We start from the raw sequence: 16,513 nt of genomic DNA on the forward strand, positions 1-16,513 counted from the left end.
TCTTTTGTTAGTCATATTAATATCACAGAAACAACACAAATAAAAAAAAAATCAACGTGTACATGCATTTGGATTTCAGGGCCCCTTTAAATTTTCGCAGCTGTGCCAAATGTTGAACAAACGTCCAAACATATTGACTGGCCCTTTTATAAAAGGCTTGATTGCTGTTGAATGTTAATAGTGGTGAAATTCCACTTGGAAATTGCAAGTACACCTACATGGTAATTTGGTACATTGTAAATCAGAACAGCTACGGATATGATACGCAGTGAAGCCATAGTGGTACCTCCTTAGAACCAGCATCTCAATTTCCATTGACGTTATTATATGCTATGCAGTTACCGGTAGTTGTTGTACAGAAAAGAATCATTACCAATTTCTTGTTCACAGCTGTCCCTGCAGTCTTCTCAGGTATGCGCAATGGGATAGTTTGACTTCCTTTGAAAGTGCTCAACTACCAGGGCATATGTTCCATTTCAAAGGGAAGCAATACATTTAGTAAGTCGTACTTCCCGTAACAGAAATATTCATGTTCCTTTACTGTATAGTCTCTGAATGTGTACATGTTCGTCTTGTGATCCTTTTTAATTGGCAGTGCTCTGTAGTACCTGGAAATGGGGAACAAACACTCCTGTAACTGTTTGAGGACCTGCCACAAGAACCCCTCCAGGCGGCCGGGAAGGGTGCCACCACAAGACGTCGAGCGCTACGAGCCAGCCACCCAAGAACCGGACCAAGACGAGCGGGTGAATAACCTACAACACATCAGTGACAGGGAAAAGGGCATTGAAGGTAAAACATTACAGACTGTCTCCGTACTACACACATCCTGCAAATTGCACTTCTTCTTTTTTTTAAGCAGTGATACATGGTACAATGGTAGTGGCAGATCATATGATTGTGCTATGCTGCTTTTAAAACAAGCAAAGACTTTAGAGAGGTACAATATGTACATGTTGTATGTGTATGAAGTATTAAATGTTTCACATTCACTGTGAAATAAATGGATACCAAATATTAGCATTTCATGAATGTTAACTTTGTTCTGATGTATCAAACTTTAATAGAGTAATGTGTATAGGAATTGTCTTTGAGAACACTTGCCCTCATTTGGGTGAGTCCGAATGACAGTACACTTCTATATTTTTTGTAATCTTTTATAGTGAGTTCATATATAAAGTATCACATTGCAAGCAGTTCACAGTGGGAATGAAATACAGCTGTACTTGTAGCCATTTTCTGTGCTGCAGCCATGCAGTGTAAAAATGTGAAATAATGCATGTATGTAATTATGTAGCAAGGACAAGTATTGCGAGAAACTGCGCTTTGTCAGATTATGGCGTCATGAGCAATGAATTGCTGCCATCGCAAATGATTCACATCTTTCTCCCGAAGTACACAAAATACAATATGTGTGTGAGTGTGTGTGCAAATGTTCATGAGGATGAAGTGTTCCATTATATACAATGTACAATGTACCAGTATCAGGAATGCATATAATGCGTATTACCCGACATGAATTCACCATCTGTGATGTGTGTATCGGTGTGAATCTATTCCCAAAATTGGAAAATAATTACCTCCAACATACCATTAAAATGTTGCTGTGAGTGTGAGGCAGTGTACAAATCCCTGTTCATATCATATCAGTCAGCACCAATATCCCTCCACTTCCCCCCCCCCCCCACATTTTGCTCCACATTAGCACACCTTTAGATGTCATACATGTTTGCATCCTCTGGTTTTAATAGCTTTCGGCTAATTACACACGTTTGCTCTGGGAGCAGCTGGTCATTATGCCACATACTATGACACAAATGCCTGCCGAGTGAGCATGATGTAGCAGTTTCAAGGAACATTCTGTACAGACAACTGTGTACAGTAGTGTGTCACAGTGTGTATTTCTCCTGCTGCAGTATTGCAAGGCACAGAGCTCCATTACAACTGTGCATGTTCTTCACAGCATTTGACGCTCACATTTCTACGGATAAAAGTCGCTCTTTGATTACATTTGTACTTTTTAATTAAATGCACAAGATTTGTGTTTTCATATACCGGTACAGTGTACATTGTATGCATGCTCTCAATATCAAGCTACATGTGATGTAGGTTTAGTAAAAAATTCAGTAGTTTTGTTAAAAATTTAGTACTCTCAGTTAGTGGTGGATGAAATCAATGCACATTACAGGTACAAATTTAACCAAAGGATTGGAATTTGTACTGTAGCATGTAAAAAGGTGATTTTGTTCAGGGGCAGTATTGACATGAGTTGACTGCCTCAACCTAGTAGATATCCATTATTTATTTTTATTTTTTTTAAACTGGGCATGTGCCTTGGTTGATAGATTTTACAGAGATTTGAGATTTGATGGATCTGCATTCTACAGTGTATCATTGTGTATGTATTGTACATATGTACATGTTTGATGGATTGAAACCCCCCCCCAAAAAAAAAAAAAGTTCAGTGAAGGAATAAATAAATAAATAAATAAATGGATAAGTAAAACTGTTAATATAATTATAAAGGAAAAACTGCAAAAAAGGAAACCATGTTTACAATTTTCCCTTTGATAGGAATGAAGAGAAATAGTCAAGGCTTTAAAGTATACATCAACTTTACAAAGATTTCTGAGGTGTGCTATACTGTCCACAGGTACAGGCATAATATGGTACATTTAAGAAATTATACAATTTTATGATACATTGTATTGATATTGATGCATTGAATACAGTGTTCAATAGCCTTTTCAAACCTACGTAAATGTTCCTATTAATACTCCAATGCCAAGTTGATGATACTGGGTATTCCATTATGTGTACTACAGTTGTGTATCATGTGATGTGGAGGTACATGTAACAGTGAAAAAGTGGAAGTTTCCCTATTTATCTGGTGAATAGATTTTTAAGTCAATAAAGACATCTCTCAGACAACAGCACCTTTTTTTTTCAGATCTACTCCCCTCACACACACATACACACACACACACACACACACACACACACACACACAAACACACACACACACACACATGTACAGATGAGTAAACTTTACTGTAAGGCAACCTACCATGTATTTTGACAAAACTGAGATGTGAAATGAAAAAGAATGAAATATTTGTAGAAGCTTTGCAGAATACAGAATTATTCCCAAATGCATCAAAGCCAGATACAGTACAGCTGTATCATGTGATAGGTAATTAGAAAGCCACTATAACATTGTGGACGTCATCTTTAATTCATATTAAGATACATGTAGATCAAGGAGGCTTTCCACAGTACCAATGTTAGTAAACTGTAGCTCATAGAATGGGCATGCATCATTTAGATGTACATAGTTAACATTTGAGCCTAGATTTAAGACCCAGATTAGGCTGCGCCATTGCTTTTAAACCTCCTTGGGGCATACAGGTAAGTGGGTATCTGATTTCATTGAGATCTATCTGGAAGCCATGTAAAATATGATGTGGTTCAAACCAATTCAGTAGACAGAGAAAAACCTTCTCAATGGGGTAACAACATGTGTAAGGATATGATAGCCACTATTTTCACCACAGTCATGGGATTTTCATATGCAGTGATACTTGCAGTGTGCAAATGTTTTGTGTGTGGACGTGTGTCTTACATGTACAGCAAGTATATTCTGTGATGTAGACTGTTGTGGGCTTTGTTTATTTCACATTAGACTTTCATGGAGCGTCTGTGCATTCTTTACAGGCGGCATCCAGTCGCTCCACCCTACAGCTCATCATGAGAACATTGTGCACAGTGTGATGTTTGTGGGACAGTCCAGTGAATGAAGTCTATTGGCTGCCTTGCCCCGCCCCCATCCTCCCACACCCCTCCACCCCCCCCCCCCCCCCTCCCACCCCCCAAGGTGGGAAGTGTTTCATGACACAGGCACTCTTGGAATGTTTGCTCATGGATATCGTGATCCATCAGGGAGGGCTGGTGGAGCGTAATGCTCACAACCCCGAGAAACTCCCTGGCAGTTGGGTCGCTGATTAGTGCTCTCATTTGCGAAAACAGCCCTCGCCCTCTGCAATTGTCCGCAGGGATACCTTCCAAGTGTATCTAATCAGCATCTTGATGGGCAGAGGGAATGTCGTTCTGTTGAAAAGGAAGAAGACATTTAACATTACCCCCATTCCTGATCTCCCAACCGTTCTGAATTTGGAGGAAATAATCAGAATTTTGAGCATTCCCAGCTCTTTTTTCAATAGCAGTTTCCTATTTTTCTTGATAATCTCATCACACACTTCTATGGGAACTGCTCTTTCTTTTGTATACTTTGGAGACAAATCATCCGTATTTTCTGGTCAGAAAATGGTTGGGAGGTCTGCCATTCCTTAAAGTACCAAGGTTCGAGAAGATGAGCCTTGATTCTGTTTTCTCAGCCACTGATTCTCGATACTTCTTGTTTTTGTACCCATGTGATGATGTTTGTGTGTACATGTACACTGTATGCTGTGTGCACCAAATATTTTGCAAGGTTTTATTTTCACAAATCTCCGGAGTCACATGCTATTCGGCGAATTTAAAAATACAAACAAATATTAACTCGGCTGTTCCTGACACGAATGTGATGTGCATACCCAATTCATATCTCAGTTCAGCACTGAAAAATTTATTCCAAAATTGCAAATTTAATACTCACAAAATTGTTGGGAAGTCCCTATTCATAAAAAAATTAGACTCACTATTTTTGCTGTGTACAGTATTTGGGTATTCAATGGGGATCGCAGATAGGGGAAGGCTGTATGAGGTGCATCATTGCAAATAAGTTTTATCCATTCAATAAACTTAACCACCACCACGACTTTAAACTGTTTTTTATCTGTTCATAATAGCAAGCTCCCCTAAATACTCTGTTAATTGAATGCAAGTAATGCAGGTTTCCTCCTTTCCTTCAGATTTTATGCATTGTATTGGCATGGTTTACCTTCCTCCTGTGCTCTGGCTGTGCATTTTCTTGAGTTTTAATGTATGCCACTCCTTAACTCCTTGTAACTTTTGACAGTCCGTCCCTCTGCCTTCCGCCCTCTCTCTTCCTCTTTCTCTTCTCTATCTCTAGATTGGTTACTCAGTAACACACTTATATGCACTCACTGTCTAAATCACTTCCTTGATGTGTAATCTGAATGTGATTTGCCCCTTTATTCACCTGTAGTCCAGTGCTATTTTTGGTCCAGCGCCCTAGCTGCGACCAGTCTGCTGCGGGAGTAATCTTTCAACCCCAGCGGTTGACCAGCAACCCCACCCAGACTCTTTGCTGCTGCTGCTGCTGCTGCTGCTCCTATTTCAGTTTCCCTCAGTCCCTTCCTTGTCCATCCAACATATCTACAGGAGTCCACATTCTGCTGAGAGCACTCTCTGTTGGGTGGCCATGTTTGATCTGTCCACTATGCCAGCAATACACTGTGATTGGTCTTCGTAGTCTCAGTGTAATCTGTACTCGATATTGACATGCACCTACACATGGATTTTTCTTCTATGTACAAAGAGGGAGAACATATAAAGCAATATTTTAAGTAATATCCAACACCTAGGGATTGATTTCTTTTCCTGATTAGATGGTAAATATGATATAAAGATATGAATGTACAATATTGATTATATGTAAATATATCTAGAGATAGAAATATATAATCTTATAAATATGTGGATATAAGGATGTAAATATTAGTATTATATGAGTATGTACCACAGTATACATGTATTTACAAGATACTGAGACTATAGGGCTCATCCATCGGGGTTCTTGCCAACTCCTGGAATGCATTCATTTTATACTGATTCAAGTTTTTAAAAGTCAGTGTGTTGGCTTAAATTAATGTAATGTGCAACCTGTATTCTATTTAATGTTTTTCTTCTTCTGCAGGTACAACGTGTATGTTCACATAATATGTTTTGTTTCTTCTGGCTAGAATAGTTCATATTTGTATGATGTGCACCTGTAGCATTAGATGTCAGTTTGATTATGCAATCGATATTTTTGTTGTTTTTATATTGACACAGAGGATGCCCTAGATCCGTCAGTACACCCGAGGACTAGCACCATCTTTTTGACGAAATCAGAAGCATTAGGTAGGTATCTTGGAGGAGGAGATTATAACTTTTCTGCCCTACATGGTGCAAGGGGAAATAACTTACAAAAGTGGTATATTGAATGTGACCCGCCGCAACAAAAGGATCCGAAAGTCGCTGACGGCTGAGCCGAGAGAATTGAGTTTGAAGTCAGACCATCAAAATCGGTCAAAACCATTGAATTTCTGTTTTTGGCATAATGTTGTAGTCTAATGTTTCATCGGATCCTTTTTCAGATTTTTTTGTTGTATCAGGTCACATATTTTGTGTTTACCAAGAAGTGAACTCCGTGTAGTTTTGTCCTCTTGAATGGCTTTTTCTTGTACCCAAATAATGTTTTGTGTGCGTGTGTGTGTGTGTGTTGACAGTATATTTTGTTTTATGTTGTATGTTTGTAGCATGTGTGTTTGTGCGTGTGTGTTTGTTTGTTTGTTTTTGTTGGGTTTTTTTGTGGTCTCATGCTATCAGACAATCACAAATTGACTCTAAAGGGATGTGTAACAGAAATATGTAATGGATTGTTCACTAGCTTTGCATATGTACAAATGTGTATACTTTACACAATGGTGTTACGATCAGTTGTATTTGTATGATCTTACCTTCAACTGCAATTAAACAAGATATAAGGTGGAGGGAATGCTTACGTGAAAGCAATGTATTAATAACAGATGGAAATCTTTGTGAATCTACAGATGGAACAGTGTTGTATTTTAAAGTTGATGTGAGGTTAATTTTGTTTTGTTTTGTTTTGTATGCAATGTCCAGAGGTGAGCCAGGAGAGGAGAAATCACTACGCTGACCACAGACTGAGCACGCTCAGTAAGAAGTTCAGTTCGTGTTCCACGATATTCATCGACGACAGCACAGTGTCACAACCGAACCTCAAGTCAACAATACGATGGTAAGAAGCACCGCTTTTAGCTTGGCATAGCACAGACACACATATGTGCACACAGAGGAAAAGAAATGCAAAAAATATTTATGTGTATATGATTAGTAAATAAAACATGACTACCTACAGCATATTATGGTGTCTCATCAGTCAAAACCACAATGCAAACTGTCAATGATAAAGAAATCCAGATGGACATGTTTGTAGCACTGAGGATCATGTTGAGAATGATTGTCAGACTCTATCTAAAACTGACATGATAGTTTCTAATATTTTGTGTGCAAACATAACATTTTTATGAGATTATTTATGCCTATTTTATTTTTTTTGTAACTTGAATATTATTTGATTTTTTAAAAAAATCTAAACTGTTCATCCTGAGAAACAGAAAAAATGATTTCTTTCGATTTTAGTCAAATGAAAGTGTTAGAAAAAACTACTGGTGGCTAATTGTGCTTGTATGTTTCTTTCTTTCAACTCCAGTGTATCACTTGCAATATACTACCACATAAAGAACAGAGACTCTAGTCGACAGATGGACATATTTGATGAAAAGCGATACCCACTATCAGTAAGTAGTAATCACTTTGAATAACAGGGTGCTACATAACTTTATTTTACCACTTGCCCGATCTGGCAAGCAAATTTTCAAATTTGCTGTGAAACACTTGCCCGAATAATAATTTTGCTTGCCCAAAAACAAGGGGTTAATAAAACACTATCATTTGAATATTACAGCACAACAAACTTGGTCTGATCAAGTGTTGCCATAGAAATGCATTGGGGCTTCTTCACGTAGGTGTTGGAAAGTTGCTGAAATGATGTGTTGCATCACTAAACAGCCATTATCATTGGGCTTCTGTGTGTTGACTTTGTGGTTTGTTGGGGGGAATAAGTGACAAAATGATGCATTCAAAACTTTTTTGCTTGCCCAATTTGGGCAAGCATTTGTTTTCATTGTTTAAAAACACTTTTAAATTTGATTTTTCACTTGCCCCGGGCAATCAGGCAAGTGCTTATGTAGCACCCTGCTTTAAGGAGTGATCAATTCTTTGCAAAAGTGAATTTTCTGTGCCAAACTCTCTTCAGTAAATTTCTGGCTGGCGGTGTCTACTATTTTGTGTCTTTCTGTTTTTCTATGACTTTCTCAGGAACTCAAGAACCAACTTGAAAGTTCCAGTGTTGATCTCGTATTGATAACTAAAAGATTGACTCGGCCATTACTGGTTGGCCTATAACACGGAAAATGACTTTGATTGATTAAACAAAAAAGGGCGACTACCATTGGTCACCACTGAACATTGTAAGGGACACAAACCAGCAATAATTTTTTGTCGTGTAAGGTATCTGTTCCTGTGTACTGATTGGGTCTCTTTGTCCAAGACAATAGCTTGCTGGTCAGGTCATTTGCATTTATGATGTGATACAACTGCCAATTTTCATTTTCTTTCTGATGTTGTTTACCCATCTTCATCCACCCATCCAGAAAACACCGGTTCCGGACGACTACGACAAACACAATCCGGAGCACAGACACATCTACAAGTTCATCCGCATGCTATTCAACGCAGCTCAGCTCACCGCAGAATGTGCAATAGTAACTCTAGTAAGTGGCTTTGGGATTGTCTCATTCTTGATTGAATTTACAATCAAACCTGCCTTAGCGGCCACCTGTCTATAGCAACCACCTGTCTACAGCGGCCACTGAAAAATCTCCCCGAGAGAAAAACTCTGTTAAAGACCCTGTGTATAGCGGCCTCCTGTCTAACGCAGCCAGCGGCCATGAATTTTGTTTCCCGCGGTAGATTTAAATCTGTCTATAGTGGCCAAAAACCCAATGGAGCCGTAGCGGAGCCAATAATTCAGCCTTGTTTTTCTGCTTTGCAGCCGTGCGGGCAACGTTCAGTGATCGTCACCGCTGCATTCATCCCTCATTCAGTCATAATGATATACTAGTGTTATGCTTTCTTCACGACGATACACATAGGGTGTAGGGTATAACAATTTCATATACACCGGCATGGTTAAATGCATGAAATACATGCGCGTTGTGTGCATACGTACATACATACATGTACATCTACGGATACAACGATGATACATGTACATGTAAGCAATGCACACAAAGTTGGATTACCTGTCTATAGCGGCCACCTGTCTATAACAGCCACTTTTTCCATCTCCCTTGGGTGGCCGCTATAGACAGGTTTGACTATACATTCAAACCCCTTCAAACTTCTCCTGGTCTACAAAGCCTTTTACAACAGAGCACCAAAGTGCAGCAAGGAGTATTGTAAGAGACATTCCCATTCAAGGTGCACTAAACTGTCAATGTCAGTGACTTTTCATGTGACAGTTGAACAGCAAGCTACAACATGTACAATGCTGTTGATACAGCTTTTACCTCAACTGCTCTGAAACTAATGGAGCAGGATCCCCTCTCTGAAATCTTTTTTTTTTTTTCCCCAATTCAATTCAATTTTGGTTTTATTGCCAATAAAGAAGAGCATAACAGTGAATCTGCAGACTAATATTGCCAATAGTACAGAGAAAAATTTTGATTACATGAAACAGGCACAGTGAAATATATGCATCCTAGATTTATTTATTTTTTTTGATGATAATAATAATGAATAAATAAATAATTGTTTTGATGTCATATTGCCTTTATACTATTGAACATAGCACTTACAGAAAGTTACAAGTGAATACGCTTGGTGATATGCATACAATGCAGACATACACATACCTGCTGGGGGGTGTTTCATAAAGCTGTTCGTAAAGTTACGAACGACTTACGAGCGACTGGTGATCAGTTCTTGTGCTGAATTATGGAAATTCTGGTAAGTATAGCACATAGAACTGATCACCAGTCGCTTGTAAGTTGTTCGTAACTTTACGAACAGCTTTATGAAACACCCCCCTGCACCTATGCACAAAAAAGATGGTGAGACAAAATACATTTCCACATGTAGCGTAAGAAACAAAAGGGTTTGGTATTCATCAAGAGAGGAAAAATAAAGAAATATGACTTTGGTTATGATAATTTGTTCATGTGAAAGGTCAGAAGGCGAGAGTAGAATACATTTCTTTTCCTCTTGACTTCCCCTGAAGTTTTTATTGAAGTGTTTACTGTCAATTACTAGTGATTTGGTGTTTTGATTTATCACTCTGCATAAAATGAGAAGCAGCTTTCACTTTCATTTCCTTAACAGAAGATTAGTCACATCCTGTTGAAACATTTTCATCGATTTGACAGGATATCGGTTCTGAGAAATTACTTTTGCTTTTCCTCCTTTTCCCTTTTTTCCTGTATTGTCTTTGCCAACTTTTTTCTCTCCATTACATCTGTAATGGAATGATAAATGTCCATCTCATCAGCTTACAAAAAATTTAGAAAGAAAAAGAGCTACCACAGTTTAGGATCTATACTTTCTCAGAGTTTTGTGAGCATTGTATTTCCTTTTCTTTCTTTCTTTTTTTTTGCGTGAAGCTACTTTTGTACCTGGCAAGGAATCCAATGTGTGAACCTCTGTGACATCATCATGATGACCTAAAAGAGAAACAGGCTTACTGTAAAACGAGAAATGTTCGCGTGCATTTTAATTTCGCGAATTTCGTGAGCGCCAAGATTCGCGAAATTAAAATGCATGCGAAATTTCTTATCTACACTATATGCATTGAACGCAAGAGGCAATTCGCGAAAATTTCTTGCCGCGAAAAAGGCCGTCGGCTCCAATTCGCGAAAATTTCATGCCGCGAATATATCATGTTTTACAGTATACTTTCTCAGTTTTTTTTGCGAGCATTGTATTTCTTTTTCTTTCTTTCTTTTTTTCTTTTTTTTTTTGTTGTTCTTGCATGAAGCTACTTTTGTGCCTGGCAAGGAATCAAATGTGTGAACTTCTGTGGTATTATTAAGGATGAAAGAGAAACAGGCTTATTTAAGTGTAGCATTGCAGTTTTATAGTGTTAGGGATACACAAAACCAAGTTTAGAATTCATGATAAGTTCGTCCCCTCCACTTCCAGAAGAGGCTTATGCCCTGAGGTAACCTGAAGATGTCATAAGAATTAATCGTATTAGTTCCTAGTCTTTGAGGAAATGGTGTAAGAGCTGGTGAGGGGTTTTATTCCCCATGAATCTCATCTGGCAAAATCCCGCATTGATGGTATTTTGAGAAGCCCTGCATTGATAGTGGTGATGGCAGCAGCAGTAGTAGTGGTAGTAGTAGATGTAGTAGCAGTAGTAATAGTGGTAGTGGTCATCTTAATAGTAGTGGACGTAGTAGTGGTAGTCTTAGTGTTAGTAGTGGTGGTGGTAGTGTAGTGGTAGCTGTAGTAGTACTGGTAGTGGTAGTGATGGTAGTGGCAGTGGTACTGATAGTGGTAGTGGAGTGGTAGTAGTAGTGGTGGTAGTAATACATGTAGCTGTTGTGGTAGTGGTGATGGTAGTGGGTTAGGGTCAATGAATTATAAAAGCCTGATATATATTCTGTACTGTTCATGGTATGTCCACCGTTTTCATGTCTTTGTCAACTTGCCAGGTATACCTTGAGAGGTTATTAACATATGCAGAGATCAACATCACCCCTGGCAACTGGAAACGAATGGTTCTTGGCGCCATCCTCCTAGCTTCCAAGGTGTGGGACGACCAGGCGGTCTGGAATGTAGATTACTGTCAGATCCTGAGAGAACTAACAGTGGAAGACATGTAAGTAGCACACAGCTGTAATGAAACACTCAGGAATATATTTGCTCCCTGAATGAAATTTGATAATGGACAGAATGATTCATATGAAGGCCTAATTATTCCCTAAGTTTTCCCAAAAATTGTTCATAATTGATGATTATCGATTCAAAGCAGCTCGTAAGGAACTGCCCTGGTACTAGAATCAACCTGGATAGAGAATACACAACCCAGGATGCATGCACAGAATGAAATGCATATCTCTGTTGATTATACGACGGAATATTCTTCCTGCGAGTCAGCATATTCATGTATTTCAATCTTTGCTTGTTGGCCCTTGTTGCGAATTGTGGAACTGAAGTCATTTTTGTAGACAAGCAGGGGAATGACCAACATTGTTCAACTGTATGTAGAAAGAGAGTTTTATGGTAGCACTCTGTGCTTTTATATTTAGTCCTTTATGAAACTGTTAGGGATAGGTAGAAGGAGAGTGGAGAAGAAGGGATATTAGTTCCATGGAGATTGAAAATTCAGAGTAGTTAAGAGGTGAGTGGTGAGAGGAGATATCTATCCTTTTCCATGGCTACTCTTCATAGTGCTTCTCCATAACTTTCTGCCACACTGTGTATGCTTTCTCCACCTCCTCCATGTTGGTTCTGCTCAGAACTGATTTACAGCAAAGAATTTCCTTTCCTCAACTTTCCACTCTTCTTTCCTCTATCATGCCTTGCCTCTTTGATGTTTGCTGCCATTTTAAGTTTCGTGCTAAACTGATTTGCTCCAAAAGAATACCCCTTCTCCACTCACCTTTCCTCTAAAAACATACCTTTGAAATTACTGCACCACATAGTGTTACCATAAAACTTTCTACCCTTTGTACTCATTGCATAAAGCTGCCCAATCTCCCGCTTTCGACGGGAGATCTCCCGCCGAAACCCCATTTTTGCACAATCTCCCGTTCTCCCGCTTGAGATTTAATTTCTCCCGCCCTGGCTCTGTGTCTCCCGCTTGAAATTCTTTCTGACTTACTACCACCGTATGTTGAAAAATAAGCCTTAGATAGCATGAAAGAGCATCTAGAACCCTAGAGCTTCCAGGGCCCTTAAGCGGACCCTGGACCCGGGCCGCAAGGAAATTCGTGCTTCGCACTCATGATGTGCGCTTCATGCACATCAAGTTGAAGTCTCCCGTTTGCTAGGGGTTTCAGGCGGGAGAATCTCCAGGTCAGAAACTGCTTGAGGTTGGAGTCTCTGCATTGATCAAAAAGTTATTGCTGCCCTATGGTTTGGACATGGAACACTTTTCCTATTCTTTGCAGGAATGAACTGGAGAGGCAATTTCTTGAGCTTCTGCAGTTCAACATCAATGTTCCGGCCAGTGTTTATGCTAAGTACTACTTCGACCTGCGTGAGCTGGCCGACTCCCATGAACTTGCCTTTCCCCTTGAACCACTCAGTACAGAACGCGCCACCAAACTAGAGGTAACACCCAGGGAGGATCACAGATTGCCACCATTCTGTTTCTTAGAGCTGCCATTAACTGTTTATCTCTCATGAACTTATGCAGATTTGTGACATACTGTACTAATTGATAAATAAATTAATAAATATTATCTACAACAAGTTAACAAGACAAATATTGTTGTTTTCTTTATAGATGAATTTCCCCAAGTCCAGTAATACTCTTGACTTCAAAAACCTTGGAAAATTCATGTGAATAGTAATTTTGAACTTCTCTAAATCATTTATTGATGACAGGTTTCTTGATGATAATACAATTATCAGAGTGAATGTAACTACTAGAAGTGGCAGAGTGGTTAAACAACCAGTGCATTTTACAATGTAATTGTGCTAAGCACAACAATATTTTAGTTTATAATAGTTTGTTTTTTTAAAGAAATAATGAATTCACAATGCAAACATTTGTATTCATGATTGTAAATATGTTCTTTTTATACACATGTTCATTATTGTAAATATGTTCTTGTTGAGACTCTCATACTCCCAATCGGGGGTCGATAGAGTATGATAAAATCTTACCTTCAGGTCCTTACCTAAAATAGAGCAGAAGTATTAATATATGAAGAACTTATCTGTATGTTAAAGTCCACCATTCGAAACAAACAGCCAATAAGAGAAGGCTGTTATCTGGCAACCATTTAAACTCTTGTACAAAAGAGTCTAGCACTGTCGCCATTTCATCTTTTGACAGTTGAGTGGTAAACCATAACTTAATGTGCGATGGTAATATGATTAATATGATGTCAAATGTTGGGTACTTACATGGCAGTTGCACTTCAGTAGTTGTTTGATTGGTTGTTTGGCGGGTTTGTGTCACCTGACACCTCTATGTGCAAGAATTGTAAAAAGGAATAGGTAATATACCCATTCATGGTGTAAACATGGTATGATTTGCGATGTCTTTTTATGAATATATATTTTTTCTTGAATATGTTCCATCTTTCAGGTATTTTCAAAAACAGCGGATGAAAAGTCGCGAGAATTCCCAACGCCGACAAACCTCAAGAGATCACGGAGTGCGGACAGCATCCAAGTCGTGCCTCGATTCTCAAATGCAATCATCTCATGATGAAAGCCACAAGAAACCCCTGCGCCCGACAAGTCGCTCTTTTTCACACCAGCCCCCCCCCCCCCCCCCCTTCACTCACTCCCCCACTTCCCCACTATTCTCATGGTCGGACATCCTGGTATTTAGCCGCAGCTGGATTGAAAACAAACCCATGATCAGTGCACGATTGGCATACTTTTGAGATGAAATTATCTACTTTTCTTCCATAATCAGCTCTGAAATTCTTAACATTTCTGATAGCCACAAGAAATGTTGATGAATTATGTAAAAGAATTGTAGATCAATGATTTGAACGCCAACACCGTGTCGTGTGTATCACCACGTAGATTCGTACACTGTATACTTGTGCATGCAAGGCATTTACATTAAACAGCACACGGATTCACACTCCAGCTCCGCGCACATATACTCTGCAGACGAGCTGTTTGTCTTCACTCCAGCTATACCGGAAGTGATGTAATCCCAACCATGAGAATACTCTCCTACCCCATCCCTATTTCAACAAAACCAAGAATAGCACTACATACATAAACATTAATCTGTGTGCAAGGAACAGTCGTGGGTGCTCCTAGCTTCAGAAGATTCCTCGTTTGCACAGCAACTCGTGGGCCGAACTTAAAGAATCTGGTGACCAACTTCTTGCGTTACAGGGATGATTAGAAACCTCTCCATGTGCTATGTTGTCTTGTAGTCTCGTACATTTGTTAGCAACAAGGTCTTCACAATTGCTGTTTTATGCCCTTTTCTGTATTTATGGTCATTGCGTATGATCTCTGTCAGTAAACGGATCGGATAGTGCAGATTTAGGTAGGGCAAATGATGGAAACTCGTCAAATTGCTTTCTCATATCATGAAATGTAGATATGATAACAATTACACTGTAAGCCTTTTTAAATCTGTCTTTTTATGCACTCTTTTTCCTCACCATCTGTTAGTATTTCATATTCTTCTGTTTGTTGATTTTCTTTATATTTTTCCTTTTGCTTTATGAAGACATGGAATTATACTGCACAGTGAAATGTGAAAAAGGGATGATGTGTCGCATGCAGCAGAAAGGGTAATGAGAAAAGGCTTGCATCTGGCTCTGAAGAATGGTTGCAAACACAGCATAAAAAGCCACGGTAACTCTACACTCTATGCTTGCTGCTTGTAGACTGAGGCATATTATGTTACTGTCCTGTGCTGATGGAAAGTAAAAGTAGATAGCCTTTTGCACCAGCGGTTCAGTCGCTGTCATGAGCATGCAGTGCCCTGTGCATGCAGGCTTTACTTCACACGCACCAAGCCGACGTGGAAGCAGACTCGCATGTCAAGAAAGTCACAATTGGCATCTCGTTATAGTTCACAAGTTAGCGCTTCATGTTTTCCAGCACCCAGGCTCCAAAAGAGAAAAACCCGCAGTATGTTAGGATGGGGTGGATTTTTAATTTGACCTGATTTCTGGTTTAGCAGCAAATAGTGCAAATGATGTCTCAGATGTACTTACAATTTCTCTTTACCGTGCTTAGTTTTGTCGAGCTTGCCTTACGCAAAACTATTTCTGGAGTCAGTCCTATTTCGCAGTTAGATTTCTATTTATAACCTTCCTTTAAGGTTGTCTCTTGTAAAACTCCACCATTAAATATGGTCATTGGAAAGACTTAGTAGTGTCCCACACTGGTTGATATACTCTTGAAATCACACACACAGATTTATTTATTTTTTTAATCTTTATCAGATAATCCCGCCACCACAGGCACTATGTAATCAGGTAAAGCTGTCCTTAAATAGTTTTCACACTTTAAATGCACAGTACCTGTGTAGAAATTCAGAAACATTATTCCTCATGTAATTAATCATTTTGTTTCATATTTTTCAATGTTTTTGTGACACTGCATTCAGCACTTTTCTCTGTAATATGTTCCACCTACTCAAGTTAATGTACCAATCAGATGGCAAGAATTCCCCACCTTTATCTGTTAGGGAAAGAAAAAATTCTAGTGCTTACAGTGTGCAACTATCTTATTATATTTTGTGAAGCCCATAGTTTTCTATTCTGTGTATCAGAATTTTTACCAAACATTTGTAATGTAAACTAAAGCTGTTGAGAGGTTGTTGTACATGTTTTTAGGGAGTATATTTCACACTCTCGATGTACAAGTAGCCATAAACTGCTGCTACAGTTACCGCACAGGTTAGTGCAGATGTTTTGAATTGTCCAAGGTGTAATACATTTTTTTTTTCAAGAAAATCTTGCCAGAGCTAGGTTTATCATAGCAC

The 16,513-nt window shown here is 39.0% G+C and overlaps 1 protein-coding gene across 1 annotated transcript; it reads left to right on the forward strand.

Annotated features, from left to right (window-relative positions):
- The first annotated feature begins 500 nt into the window (after positions 1 to 500).
- LOC139745178 (cyclin-Y-like protein 1) lies at positions 501 to 14,285 on the forward strand. The gene is made up of 8 exons (XM_071655588.1): positions 501 to 792; positions 6,016 to 6,084; positions 6,850 to 6,985; positions 7,460 to 7,547; positions 8,463 to 8,582; positions 11,523 to 11,689; positions 12,984 to 13,146; positions 14,132 to 14,285. Exons 1-8 carry the CDS (start codon positions 615 to 617, stop codon positions 14,252 to 14,254), a joined length of 1,044 nt encoding a protein of 347 aa, XP_071511689.1. The 5' UTR covers positions 501 to 614; the 3' UTR covers positions 14,255 to 14,285.
- Positions 14,286 to 16,513: the final 2,228 nt, after the last annotated feature.

The sequence above is a fragment of the Diadema antillarum genome, unplaced genomic scaffold (genome assembly GCF_040938485.1).
Source record: "Diadema antillarum isolate AM-2024a unplaced genomic scaffold, OU_Dant_1.0 seq00001239_RagTag, whole genome shotgun sequence".
NCBI classification, from domain to species: Eukaryota; Metazoa; Echinodermata; class Echinoidea; order Diadematoida; family Diadematidae; genus Diadema; species Diadema antillarum.

Coding starts and splice junctions, on each gene's coding strand:
- LOC139745178 (XM_071655588.1), top strand. CDS start 615: ATGGGGAACAAACACTCCTGTAACTGTTTGAGGACCTGCCACAAGAAC. Junction 8,583..11,522: donor AATGTGCAATAGTAACTCTA/GTAAGTGGCTTT, acceptor TCAACTTGCCAG/GTATACCTTGAGAGGTTATT. Junction 13,147..14,131: donor AACGCGCCACCAAACTAGAG/GTAACACCCAGG, acceptor TCCATCTTTCAG/GTATTTTCAAAAACAGCGGA.